General features: G+C 48.1%; 1 protein-coding gene across 1 annotated transcript in view; it reads right to left on the bottom strand.

Moving 5' to 3' along the window:
• The window catches only part of EML3 (EMAP like 3), a 40389-nt gene extending 34648 nt beyond the window's left edge, over positions 1–5741 (bottom strand). The window contains exon 1 of the mRNA XM_083418475.1: positions 5174–5741. Coding sequence (XP_083274601.1) covers positions 5174–5204 — 31 coding nt within the window. The 5' untranslated portion in view covers positions 5205–5741. The remainder of the gene's footprint in view (positions 1–5173) is intronic.
• Between the last annotated feature and the right edge of the window lie 8916 nt (positions 5742–14657).

The following is a 14657-nucleotide window of genomic DNA, read 5'->3' as shown; positions in this document are numbered from 1 at the left end:
GATCCTGTGACGAAGGGTGGTATATAAATCTAATAAATAAGTACGTAAATACATAAATAAAATAAGTATCCGTTATGCATTAAACACCAATGCTTCACAGGCCAAGCGACATAACCGAGTGTGCCCTTTTTAAAAAGCATCACTGATTAAAAGGGGGGGGGGGAGTTTCCCCATTTGAAATTATTTTGTGGCAAATGTAGTTTCCATAGATGTTAAACCACAACACTTTACACGTCAAGCAACATAACTGGGTGTCGCCACCCCACCCCCCGCTCTCCCAGCACCACAGATGCAAAAAAGTGTCCTCATTTTATTAATAAATACATGTCACAACCATCCACAGTTCTGAAATTCTTATGTGGCAAACTTAAGTCTTTGTATGTGTTAAACCACAATATTTCTTGTGCCGGGTGACATAACTGGGTGTCCATTTTTCCTAAGCACTGCAGATACCAAATATTTTTTTAAAACTCATTTTGAAATTCTTCTTCTTATTTTTTTGCAGTTGTAGCCTGGGTTAGGCCTGACTGGGGTTTTCCCAGCTACTCATGTCTGGCTCAGTCATTTCCGGTTGCCGGGCTACATATGGAGAGAGGACGGGGGCGAAGACACCCACAGTTTACCTCAGTACCCAGTTGGGGAGCAGAATGTGTGTGTGTGTGTGTAAGAGAGAGAGAGAGAGAGAGAGTAAATTAATAAATGTGTCCGTCTGTTGTAGGTGAGAAGGATAAGACCCACCAAACTCTTACTTCCACTTCAAAGAAGACGACTTTAAATCGAGAACAGAATGAGGCAAAACAAAACAAATTCCTCAAAGAGAGCATTGTCTATATTTCTCTTGAGAAAGAGCCCACAGAAGGGGCTTAGCCCCGTGTTAGAGCCTATGCTTGGCATGCAAAAGGTCCCAGGTTCAGTTCCTGGTATTCCCAAACAACGAATAGAGACAACCCACATCTGAAACGCCGGACAACCACTGCCAGTCAGTGTAGACAATACAGTGCTGGTGGACCAATGGATTGCCTCCGGATCAGATCCACACCATACATTTAATGGCTTCCCCCATAGAATTCTGGGAATTGAGCTATAATTCCCAGCACCCTTCACATACTATAGTTCACTTCCCAGGATTCTTTGTGGGAAGTCATGTACTTTAAATGTATGGTGTGGATGTGACCTCAGTATACGGTAGCGCCTGTGTTTCTTGACACACTCTCAAACTCTTGTGATCTGCTACTGCTCCAATTATTTCTCTCATATAACTTTGGAGGTTGATTCAATCTACACAATTTTGCAGGTCGGGGGAGGCACCTTACTCAGTGAGTGAGGGGTCTGGTTTTCCCTGCTCCATTCCTCCAATGCACATTTACAAAATGCACATTTGCACAATCCGAATTCAGGTGAGGAACTGCAGGCAAGGAGGAACAAGAGAGTGGCAAACTGATTCTGGATAACTCAATCCAAAAAAAATAATTTGATCTTGCCGACTTGCTTTATGTTTGGCAGAGCAGGCCAAAAAAGAAGTAGGCCAAAGGGTGAAGGATGAGATGCAATCAGGAGACTGAGCCGCTCTGGATTTCACAACTCTGGCGGCAAGGCACAATGTAAGCAGGAACTGTAGCTCTGTGAGGAGTATAGGGGTCTTCTAACAACACTCAGCATCCTTAATGAAAGATAGTTCCCACAATTCTTTGGGGGGAAGCCATTACTGTTCAAAGTGGTAGACTACTGTTTTAAATGTACAAGGCAGTTGTGTCTCAATACACTCAAACATAATTTCTCTTTTCCAGGAAAGTTTGGTTTTGAGCATGAAGTCCGCTCTCCACCAGTATGTTTGAACCAAAAGCAGAAACCTGTTCAGGAAGGCCCAATTTATGACACACCACTTGAAAGACCAGCCTGGGCAATATAACACACCTGGCGTTGGAAGCCGAAGAACAAGACTGCAATCTCATTATACTGGCAAAAGGAGGGGCTAGTTTTCGGATTCAGCTGCGGCTAAATTAGGTGTTATATATATTGTATTTCAGGTGTTCAGAGCTCTTTGTTCATGTTGGTAAAATAATACCCTGCAAGCGACAGCCTTTGAAAGTCGGCCTGTATTATCTCTATAGTTTTGCCTAATTACACCTAGTGGTGAGACACTATCTGAGGCAAGATTTGAATGAGGGACTTTCTACGTCACACTATTAACTACTCTGCTAAACTAGGCAGAACATTATTGTTTCTAACCCAGTTGGGTTGAGATTTTTTTTATAAAGCTTCCCACTATGGGGGGAACTTATATGTTCCCTATTGAATCACAGCTGGTTGCAAAGGATTCTGGGATATGTTCTATGAGTCTGCTCATTTCACATGGGGCACTATCCTAGATATTTAGGCCTCATCACGACTATTTCTTCTGAACTGATAATGCCTCTTGCTCACACCAAATACTCCTCTGTAGCTGCACATCTGATGGGTAGCAATGACAGATAAGACAGGAAATCTTGTGCACTGTTGACTAATCTTCTCACTGATAAGCTTCTGAGGAACCCCAGTGAAAAACTGCCGCTCGAAATTACAGTCACAAATGAAGATCTCTTAATACATATTAGTTAGCGCATATCACCCCTCTAGTCTCCCTGTTTTGTTCTCAGGTCATGGTCTGGGTAGTCAAAGGGTGGTAAACAAAAAAAGCTTTGTGTCTTCGCTTAGCCATGAAGCAAACTAGGTGGTCGTGCTCAAGTCATTTTCTCTAAGCCTAACCTACCTCTCAGGGCTGTTGTTATGCAGGATAATATGACAAGCAGCAGACCTGAGCTCTTCGTAGGACAGGGAGGGATATGAATATGATTAAACAAGTAATACTTGCTTTTGTAAAAAAGACAAGTGGCCTAGAAAATCAAAAGGGTTGCCCACTCCAGGCCCTAAACGCAGGGTGGGCTTTTATGTCTCACTCAACAAATAAAGATGAAACAGATAGGATTACACACTATAAACCCCTAAAAGAATCCTGGAAACTCACAGAGCTACAATTCCCAGCACACTTAACAAACTACAGTTCTCAATATTTCTTGAGGTGGGTTTTGCTTTAAATGCTTGGGGGCAAGCGATGAACTCAATCGGTGGCTCCTGATTTCGTAAAATGTAGAAGCTCCGCCCCACATCCACACTGGTCATGTCCTGCTCTACTGACTCTGACTCCAGATGTTGCAATATGTGGCTTCCTCTAAGCCTCAGGACTAATGAGAAGTATGTCAGGGTGTGAGTGAATTTGTTTATATGCAAAAATGTATCCCAAGCAGGGAACGAATCCCTACAGGTTCTTTGCCTAGGAACAGAAGGAAGAAAAAAACCACTGTAGATTTGCAGGGATAAAGATTCTATCATGCACAAACTTGGGGGGAAATTTTGGTGCTTTTAGAAGGCATTATAAATATTGACGCTATTTAGCTTTGGAAGGGAGGGGGCAGCCTGTCATTCTAGCAAAGGGGAGTGTGCACGTGTAGACATTGCTGCCTAATAAACAACAAAACACTAGGGGAGAAGTGGAAAGGGTATTTTGTGTGTGTGTGTGTGTGCAGTGGCGTAGCGTGGGTTGTCAGCACCCGGGGCAAGGCAAGTAATTTGCGCCCCCTAACCCATGGATTTGCGCCCCCTAACCCTAACCCCCAGGAGTTGCGCCCGGTGCGGCCGGCCCCCCCTGCACCCCCCACGCTACGCCACTGTGTGTGTGTGTGTGTGTGTCAGAAAGCTTGGTGCCAACTCCAAATACTGCTAAACTCCAACTCCCATCAGTCCGCACTAGTATGGCCAATGATCAAGGTAGATGGTAGATGTCTAGCAACATCTGGAGGGTCACAGTTTCCCTGTACCCTGTTCTAGACCAATCTTGTCCCAACCTACCAGGGATCACATATTAAAAGCACTGACATTTCGCAGAGATGGGGAGCCCATGACCTTACAAACGCTCTTGGACTTCAGTTCCCATCAGCCCCAGCCAGCATGGCCAATGATCAGGGGTAGATGGGAGTTGTAGTCCAGCAACCACAGGTACTACAGAGGGCAGAGTCTTCCAACACACTGACTGTAAACCTGTGGAAATCTGCATCCACAAGACAATTGCACATGCTTCTCAGATTAAAGAAGGGGAAAAACCACATGGGCAAACCTCATATGCACAATGCTCTTGCACAGAGGCTGCATGTTATTTCCAGTGTGGAAACTCTGCTCACAGAATCTCACACACATATACATACACGACACTTTTCTCCTCCTATGTTGACGTAGTATATTTACACAGGGACACACACACAAACCTCCTGCTTCCCCCGGGGAGAGATTCACACAGTGCGTACTTCCCAAACCCTTCCCACCAAACCAACCCACATTTCCTCTGCAACCATACACTGCATGCACTAGGCACACGACTCTCTCTCACCCTATGCCTCCGAGCTCCTTAACAGCAACAGAATCTGCCCTTGCTCAAAAACGCAATGCCCCCTGAAACTTTGTACATCTGCAAATCACAGTCTAGTGGTTTTAAGGTGCTTGGAAAGGAGTAATAATTGCAAGTTGGGGGAGCTGGATTCTTTGCTTGTTTATTCCATAAAAGCAGCAGAGCAGCCATAATAATAATAATAATAATAATAATAATAATAATAATAATATCAAATCCACTGTGTTCTGTGGGGTCTACCACTCAGTAAGTGCGTTCAGCTTTAACGCCCAAGTCAGCATGCCTAAGTTTATAAACTGGACAACTCGATCATTCGTTTGTTTACTCCGATGTAAGGCTTGCTGTGTCCCTTTTAAATTCTCCAGGACGTTGAACGCGGGTGGCAGCTTCACCCACGTGTTTGTTTGTTTTTACACCACAAGTATCAGCGTTTGTTGGGCGCGGGGCGGAGGCGATCTCCAATCCTCTGCGCTCCCAACCCGACATCATCCGGGAGTGGGGGGAAGCAAGGATGTCGTGGGGAGAGATCGCGCTGCACCCGTTTCAAGCCGCTTGGCAACCTCGCCCCGCTTCTGTTGCCCCACCTCTCTCCAGCGCCCCCTCGCGTCAGGGCGCGAGGCAACTCTCCTCCGCGCTCCTGTTCCCCAAGTTCCCCCTGACGGGGAGGAAATGGAGGGCGTCGGATCTTTGCACGGGGCAAAGCAAAAATAAAATCAGAATAAATCACAAGCTCACCGTTGGGGCTGCGCTCCGGGTAGCCGTCCATGGTGGTGGCCGAGCAGCGCCGCGCCGCGCTTCCATGCGCTCTCGAGCCGGCGATCGCGTGCTTTTCGGTCCCCCTCCTCGCCAGGCGAATGAGCCAGGGGATGAAGGAGCCAGAAAGGTCCCGGGGACTTGCGGGAAGCGGCGAGCGGAGGCGGCGGCGGTAGCAAAAGCAGCAGAAGCGCCCGCCCTGTCCCGATCGCGCTGCTGGGGCCGGGCTCCCCCCACCCCCAGGAAGCAAGAAGGGCGGTATGTCATTTCCCTTGCAGGGAGAGGAGAAAAAACACACAAGTCTTGCATCGCGCTGTCTTCGCTCGCGCCTAGCTGGGATTTTTTGGTTTTTACTTTTTTTTTTTTTTTAAAGTTAGTTTCTCAAGCGCTCGGCTGGGCCCACAGGAAAGAACTGGCCAGCGGGGAGATGAAGGGGCGACGGGACCCCAGCGCTCTGCTGGACCAAATTGGAAAGAGGGGAGAGGGGTCAGCGGTGGGAGAGATTCGCTGGAGGTTCTCCAGTTGATCGAAGAGAGTTGGAAAAGTCCTCCCAACGCGTGATTTCTCCATGGAGAACGGAAGGGGCTGTGGAAGACAGGCAGGCAGGCAGGCAGGCAAGATGGTCATAGAATCATAGGATTGTAGAGTTGGAAGGGACCACAAGGGACAAGGGTCAATCTAGTTCAACCCCCTGCAACGCAGGAATGTTTCACCCCAGGTGGGGCTCGAACCCACAACCCTGAGGCATAGCTGTCAACTTTCAGATTTGAAAATAAGGGAGCAGCAGCCTCGAAAATAAGGGATCAGCAGCATAGCTGTCAACTTTCGGATTTGAAAATAAGAGAGCAGCAGCCTCACCTGTCCCAGAGACAGTCTACGGGATATCTAACAATCCAGGATAGCAGCGGGAAGCAGTGGGAAACGGCGCTGAAATAAGGGAATTTCCTGCAAAAAAAAGGGCAGGTTGACAGCTATGCCCTGAGGATCAAGAGCAGGGGTAGGCAACCTAAGGCCTGGTGACCGGATGTGGTCCAATCGCCTTCTCAATCCGGCCCGCGGACGATCTCAGAATCAGCATGTTTTTACATGAGTAGAATGTGTCCTTTTATTTAAAATGCATCTCTGGGTTATTTGTGGAGCATAGGAATATGTCCATTCACACTCACACCCCCCCAATATAGTCCAGCCCACCACATGGTCTGAGGGATGGTGGACCGGCCCATGGCTGAAAAAGGTTACTGACCCCTGTTCAAGAGCCTCATGCTCAGATTATGACATTGATCCTTTTTGTTTAGTTAATAACATTTGCATACCTCTTGACTAATTAAAAACAACAGTGTTAAGTTGTGGGTGAACATGCTACAGGTGCAACCAATGCTCGTGCCGTCTCGAGCATCTCAGGCCCACAGAGGCTGAGGAATAGGTCCCGCTTACGTCCTGTGATACTTCCGTCAGCTTGTTGGCTTGGAGGTAGCAGTTGAACCGGGCGAGGTAGGAGTCCCATGATTCAGATGCTGGGGCAAACGGCGGTAGAGGCACAAGTGAAGCCATGATTCCGATGCCGATGTGGAGGTGATGGATGGAACACAGTGTTCTAGCCAGAACAGTCAGCTCTGAATTGGTTCTGTTCAGTGATTCAGATCAGTGATTCAGCTCCGCTCAGAGGGTGGCTGCATCTGGCTATGCTCTGTTGTCCATCGATCCCATCCTCGTCGCCAGTGTTAAGTTGTGGGTGAACATATCAGGTGACACAGCGATTCTTCAAACAGCTCTTGTTTATTCACAGGCCAGAACTGAACTGAACTGAAGGGTTCAGCCAGCTTGCTTATATAGAGCTCAACTACAATGCAACAGTAACCATTTTCTGTAACTATCCAATCACTGAACATCACTTTCGATCCCTTATTTGCATATGTGGACCTGAACTATCTATAGTGTCTCCCTGCTGGCCCAGGGTGAGAACTTCAGTACATAACAAGCAGCAACTGAAAGCAATTGGGTTTATATCACACCTCTCTGAGGAGCTTAAGCTGGCATATGAGCTTCTCTTTATCCCTGCAACAACCCTGTGAGGTAGGCTAGGCTGATCTGAGAGGCTGTGACTGTCCCCCCTCACAGGGTTGCACAGTGACATCCATGGCTGAGTGGGGATTTGAACCCTGGTCACCCAGATCCTAGTCCAGTGCTCTAACCACTACATCACACTGTCCCAGGGAGGGGGGAGCCTATGTCACCACCTCTTCAGTTTCTATCAGCCCTGACCATTGGCCATGCTGGCTGGGGCTGATAGGAATTGGAGTCTGTGCTGGCTCTTCATACCTGAGCTATTAAGAGTCGTTGCTGCTGGTCAGAGCACAGGTTAGTGCAGACCAATGGGGTGGCAGGCAGGGAGCCCACCAGTAGGTGGCGCCAGAGCCAATGACAGGAAGAGCCAACTCAATCTCTCTCTTTTTTTGTCCCATCCTCCTCCTCTCTGCTGAATTTTACAAAAGCGAAACTGAGGAGGAAGCTGGCAAGCAGTGCCACCCCCTGGACTCTCTGTAAATAAGAGGCCAGAGAGGTTGGGGCTGGCAGTATGCCACTGAATAATAACAGTTGCTGGGAATCGAAGGTGGGCACTGTGGTTGGCTATTGTGAGAACAGGATGCTGACCTTGTTGGGCCATTGATCCAGCAGCCAGACTCTTTGTATGTTCTTAGGAGGCATCCTGCCAATGCCAACATACCAGATTCCTTACGTACATCCATCCCAGGGGTTAGCACTGCTTATCAGTGCTCCTGATAAGCACTGATGTTCCTCCTCCTTAATCTCAGTGTTGTCCTTGTAGAGTTCAAATGGGAAGAGGATGGGGAGAAACCTCAAGTCGGTTATCTCTGCTTATCATTAGCTCCACCTCCATTTAGAGTTTGGGCTCCTTTGCCATCTGCTATACCAGTCGCATTGGGCACAAGCCACCACTGAAGGGGGTGCGGGGGGGGGGTAGAGAGAGAGAGCCGAAATAGATGGAAGGAGGGCAGGAGACTTGCATGGCTCCCAGTACATTTCCAAGCACAATTCAAAGTGTTGGTGTTGACCTTTAAAGCCCTAAATGGCCTCGGCCCAGTATACCTGAAGGAGTGTCTCCACCCCCATCGTTCTGACCGGACGCTGAGGTCCGGCGCCGAGGGCCTTCTGGCAGTTCCCTCGCTGCGAGAAGCCATGTTACAGGGAACCAGGCAGAGGGCCTTCTCGGTAGTGGCGCCCGCCCTGTGGAATGCCCTCCCATCAGATGTCAAAGAGATAGACAACTACCTGACATTTCGAAGACATCTGAAGGCAGCCCTGTTCAGGGAAGTTTTTAATGTGTGACATTTTAATGTATTTTTAATCTTTGTTGGAAGCTGCCCAGAGTGGCTGGGGAAACCCAGGCGGATGGGCGAAGTACAAATAAATAAATAATAATAATAATAATAATAATAATAATAATAATAATAATAATTAGTATTATTGAATCAGTTCAGACCCTTGGTAAGAGTGATCTGGCCCTTGCGCAGGCAAAAAAGAGAAGCAGGTGCAGAAAGAGAAATTCCTGGGCCGAGCATGTGCTCACAGGCACCTTGCTCCTTATTTCTGGGTTGCTGCCAGCACTGCCCCTCAACCATTATTTTGCACCCAGCTCTGATTGGCAGACCTTGGGTTCTGTTCAGTGGTGGCTGGTGCCCATTGGGACTGGTTGGGCTGAAGGGAGGGAGCCCACCAGTAGGTGGCGCCAGATCCAACGGCAGGCAGAGCCAACCAGTTCTAGCTTTGTCCTCCACCTCCTCCCTGACAAGTTCTGTCAGGCAACAACTCTGATGGAGGGAGCTGTCAGTTGCTGCCATCCCCTAGGCAGCTGGTAAGTCAGAAGGCAGGCAAGCGGAGGCAGTTTGTAGGAAGACTACAAATTGGTGGGGCAGCACTTCCTTAGCCTGACTGGAACGGCTTTCACTGGCTCTATTTTGTTGATCCTGCAAGCCTGAAGTCTGCCCATTCTCTGAATTTGTGGGCCTCAGCAAATCATAAACTGCCTACCCTCAGGAAGAAGGATTTGCCCGCCATCACCTCTGTCCTCAAATTAAGCCCATGAAATAGATGACCAGGCATGCCTATAGCTTGTCCTAGCTCCTTTGGACAAGGAGCTTTTGCTTTATTTTCTTCAGCCCCTAAAGCTGGAAACTGGTCCTCAGCTGGGGGACGTGAGGACTGGAGACTCTTGCTTTCTCTCTCTCTCTCTTGATTTAGCCATATAGATACAGTGGTACCTCGGGTTACATACGCTTCAGGTTACAGACTCCGCTAACCCAGAAATAATACCTCAGGTTAATAACTTTGCTTCAGGATGAGAACAGAAATCATGCAATGGCAGCAGGAGGCCCCATTAGCTAAAGTGGTGCTTCAGGTTAAGAACAGTTTCAGGTTAAGAACGGACCTCCAGAACGAATTAAGTACTTAACCTGAGGTACCACTGTACATATTACAAATGCATGTACATATTGCATATACAAAAGAGGGGGGAAAACATACAAAAAAATGAAAAAAGAAAGGAAAAATGAAATTGTTAAAAATGAAAAAAATCCAAACGTTTTCAAATATACATCTTTATAGGGAATACAAGACTCTTTGCATTCTCAAGCAAGTCGCAGAGGAGGAAGTGTCTGGTGAAAGTTTTATACAGATAAGCGACTTCTGTTGGCTCCTGGCCCTGGCTGGTGGTTTCGATTTTTTCAGCCTGGAAAATCAGAACTTATTCTTCCAGCAGGACAGGATGTGTGGACGTCCAACTCCCAACACCACTTGCACTCCAGATCTGAGTAGCCAGTGAACAAAGTGGAGTCAGTGGGGGCCCCAATCCCTCCCCCAAAGGCATTGCTGACCTTTGGGCTGATTTGGATCAATTGCCCAGAGGGACTTGCTGCCTCGTCTCGTCCCTCTTGTGAGGTTCGACAAAAGAAGAGTCCTTCAGGATCAAGCCCAAGTCCAGCATCCTGTTCTCACAGTGGGCAACCAGATTCTGATGGGAAACCGGCAAACAGGACCTGAACGCAGCAGCAAAGGTCCCCACTTGTGTTTCTCAGTCACTGGTATTCAGAGGCAGTTTGCTTCCTGACACTAGAGGGAGAATGTGACCATATAGACTTGTAGCCATCGATAGCCCTCTCCTCCATGAATTTCTCCCGTCCACTTTTAAAGCCACCCACGTTGGTGGCCATCACTGCCACCAGCGGGAGCAAGCAAGTTCCACAGTTTAACTAAGTGCTGTGTAAAGAAGCCCTTCCTTCTGTCTGCCCTGAATCTTCCAATAGGTGGGCGACCGTGTGTTGAGATTCCTGCACTGCAGCGGGTTGGACTAGATGACCCTCAGGGTCCCTTCCAACTCTACAATAACACGACTGACTTTTGAGTTTGGTGTGTGTGTGTGAGTAAACGAGGGGAATTAAGCCTATGAGAGCTGAGTGGGGTGTGTGTGCAAAAAATATTATTGTGTAATCTCACTGTATACAAGTTGTACGAGTGACAAAAAAGTACCGTAATTTGTTCCGGAGGTCCATTCTTAACCTGAAACTGTTCTTAACCTGAAGCACCACTTTAGCCGGAGCACGATTTCTGTTCTCATCCTGAAGCAAAGTCCTTAACCCGGGGTAATTTTTCTGGGTTAGCGGAGTCTGTAACCTGAAGCATATGTAACCTGAGGTACCACTGTACAGCTCTATCATATCTTCCCTTACTTGCCTCTCCTCCAAACTTTAAAACTCCCAAATGTTGTAATCTTTCTTCATAGATGGAGCCCTTTGGGACTGATGGGGCAGAACGCAGGGAGACGAACAGTAGGCCGAGCAAAAGGCAATAATAGGTGGCAGGGCTGGAATAACTAAAATAGGCACGTGCTTAAGGCATCTAGGGGAGGGGAGCAACACAGTCATTTTCCATTGCCGGTAATGGTCACAAATTGATCAGCTGAGTGTTCATTTTCTCAGCTGAAGAATATTAAAAATCCCAACAGAACAACTATGCAGCAAGGCAGGCTGGACGCCTCATCTCTACTAAGTACAGAAGCAGATGTATTACGTAAGATTGGTTTGGAGGATCTGATCAAGGACTTTGCAATTAGAAAAAGTAGGAGATTCCTCCCCCCCCAAAAAAAATATAAAGTGGAAGAATACAGGAATAAACATTATTTTCCATCTTACTGTAGGTTGTTTCATTTAGAAGAATACAATTTTATTTTACAGTTTATTATTGTTTATACAGTGGTACCTCGGGTTACAGACGCTTCAGGTTACAGACAGAAATAGTACCTCGGGTTAAGAACTTTGCTTCAGGATGAGAACAGAAATCGTGCGGCAGTGGCACGGCGGCAGCAGAAGGCCCCATTAGCTAAAGTGGTACCTCAGGTTAAGAACAGTTTCAGGTTAAGAACGGACCTCCAGAACGAATTAAGATCTTAATCCAAGGTACAACTGTATTTTGAATTAGAAATACACGGGGGAACCAAAATCTTTTAAGTGCTTAGGGTCTCTAAAGATATTGATCCGGCCCTGATAGGAGGAGCCTCCTTGCTGAGTTCTGCAAGGGTCAATACGGAGACTGAAGAGGAGGAAGCTGACAGGCCAGGCTACCCCCTGGACTGGGTTGCACAGGAGAAGGCAATCAGGTGGGGTCTGGCTGAGGTTGGTGGCAGCACAACATTGGCCCTAATGCACCTGCCTTCACTGGGGGAATTGCTACCAGCTCCTTGGTCATTTTTCTCAATGTTTCCCAGAACATACAGCTTGGCAAGAGGCACATGTTGAACCCAGCGAACGCTGACCACAGCTATTGAATCAGCTTCTTGGGCAATACTTTAAGCTACTGGAAACGAGTTCCTGAGATGCTGGCTGCATTTTTTAAGAAAGCTGAAATGGAATTGTCTTGAGGCTCATGTCTGCCCGGAAGACACGCCCTCTTCCCTGGAAGCGCTGATCACCACTCCTAGAAGCTGGGAGGGAAGGTGTAGTTCTGCAGCGATGAAGGATATGCCGTCTGCATAGCTGTCAACTTACAGATTTGAAAATAAGGGACCAGCAGCCTCGAAAATAAGGGATCAGCAGCCAAAATAAGGGATTTTGCTGTTGTAAAGAGTTGCATACATTGGTAGGATTGACAGATGCTGTCAATCTGGCATGAGGTGGTTGTGGCGCCGTGGTGGCCGCTGAAGCACTGCCCTTCTGCGTCCCTCCCCATCCCCTCCTCTTCCTCCTCCCTCAGGCCGCCTCCTCAGCTGCCACCACTGCTGCCACCTCCGCAGGTGGCGTGGGCAAGTCTCTCTCCCTCCCCCCCTCTCTCGGGCGGGGAAGGACCGATGGAACTCCTCACGCCAGGATGACGGCGCCAGCCGCTCTCTCTCTCACGGCAGAGGACCCCGAGCCGCTGCTTCCCTCCCAAGCCAGGTGAGCACGAAACCCAGGAAAATTAAGAGACATCATCAATAAGGGGCAGCAGCGGGACACGGCGCTGGGATAAGGGAGTTTCCCGCCAAATAAGGGACGGTTGACAGCTGTGGCCGTCTGGTGTGGAAAACAGGGCGTCAGTGACACCAGGCTTGTCCCTTGTCCCCAAGGTGTTCCATATGGTCAAGCCACAGAGTTTCATACTTTCACCAAGTACAGCCAGCTAGAACAGATTCAAGTTTGTGGATTGTTGCCTTGACAGGTTTGTAAATGCATGGGATTTTATAGATCAAGAATTGGGAGTCTTTTTTTAGCTCAGGGGCCGCATTCCCTTCCAAGGGCCATGTGTTGATGGTCGGTGGGGCAAGAGGTGAAAGCGGACAGAGCAATGAATGTTAATTTTTGTACTCTTGTAAAAAAAAAAGTGGTTTCTACGCACTCTGCTCTCTGTCCTGGGAAACAAGAAAACTCCCCATTCAAGGGCATATTCCAGTTAGGAGAAAACACGCAGGCAGGGAGTGAAGCAGAGTCAGTAGGCTGTGTGGCCCAGAGAGTCTCCCGAGGGCCAGACAGAGGGGCTTGTGGGGGCTACATTTGGCCACCAGCCTTGAGATTCCCACCCCTGTTACAGATGCTTAGGTATGAACGGGGTATGGGAGAGTCATTTCAGAAACTAATCTGGCTTGGATGTGAAGCACTGTACAAACGTTGCCAAACTATGCAGGGGAAGAAAGATCCCCTGGGGTCTGCTGCAATCAGTTCGCAAACAAAAAAAAGCAGATTTAACTGTGAAGTTTGACTAAGATGCCAGAAAGGTGATGGAAGAGACAAGAGGAAACACAGGGTTGCATGTCTGCAGTGGTTTCTTAATTCTTCGGAGACGCTCAGCTTTCATTTTTTAAAAATCACCTTATGTGGGTGATGCTCTCCCCAAAACAGGAAGTTCCCATGCAGCTCAATGTGACTTACTTCGGAATAGACACACCCATAGGCTTGCACTGTGAATAATATTCCCAGTAGCTCGTTGCGAGTCACCAGCGCCTGCCTAAGCTTTGTCCTCCTCTCCGTGAGCGGAAAACAAAAAACACCCAAGACATTACGCAAAAAAGAAGCAAGTACAGTGGTGCCTCGCAAGACGAAAAGAATCCGTCCCGCGAGTCTCTTCGTCTTGCGGTTTTTTCGTCTTGCGAAGCAAGCCCATTAGCGGATTAGCGCTATTAGCAGTTTAAGGGCTATTAACGGCTATTAAAGGCTTAAGGGATTAGCGGTTTAGCTGCCAAAAGGCTATTAGCAGCTTAGTGCCTTAGAAAAAGGGGGTGGGGAGCGAAAAAAACCCCCCAGGAATGGCAAGACATTTTCGTCTTGCAAAGCAAGCCCATAGAGAAATTCGTCCTGCGAAGCACCTCTGAAAACGGAAAACCCTTTCGTCTTGCGGGTTTTCCGTCTTGCGAGGCATTCGTCTTGCGGGGCACCACTGTATGCACATTTGACGCATCTACATGATTTGGGCAAGTTGCAGAATTCACTTTGTACTGCTGCAGGATTTGGCATGCCTGGGCACAGAATTGAAGGTTTGTGTGTTTGTGGGTGTAGAACACACCACCTTAGGAGAGGCAGGAGAGACCAAAGGGGCAGGGGTAGCAGGAGATATTGTCCACAGTGGAGATGGAAGCTATAGAGACCCCATAAAGCAGCCTTCAGCAACTGGGATGCCTTTCAGATGTTTTGGACTCCAATTCCCATCTCAGCCTTGATGGGCATTGTAGTCCAAAACATCCAGACGGCACCCAGCTGCTGAAGACCGCAATAACAGGAGGTCAGTCAACAGAGCAGGGATGGGGAACTTGTCAGGCCCTCCTGATGTGGCTAGACTACATATCCCATCAGCCCTGCCCCTGACCAATAGTCATACTGGCTGATGGGAGCTGGAGTCCAAGAACCTCTGGACGACCACCCTGCATTACACAGGGGTCAATCAAGGAATCTTAAGGCAGGCCAAGGTACAAATGAGAGGAAGCAGC

Source organism: Podarcis tiliguerta (genome assembly GCF_965153285.1).
Source record: "Podarcis tiliguerta genome assembly, chromosome: 16".
NCBI lineage: Eukaryota > Metazoa > Chordata > Lepidosauria > Squamata > Lacertidae > Podarcis > Podarcis tiliguerta.
Note: the sequence above shows the minus strand (reverse complement) of the source record. Positions and strands in the feature narration are given on the sequence as shown.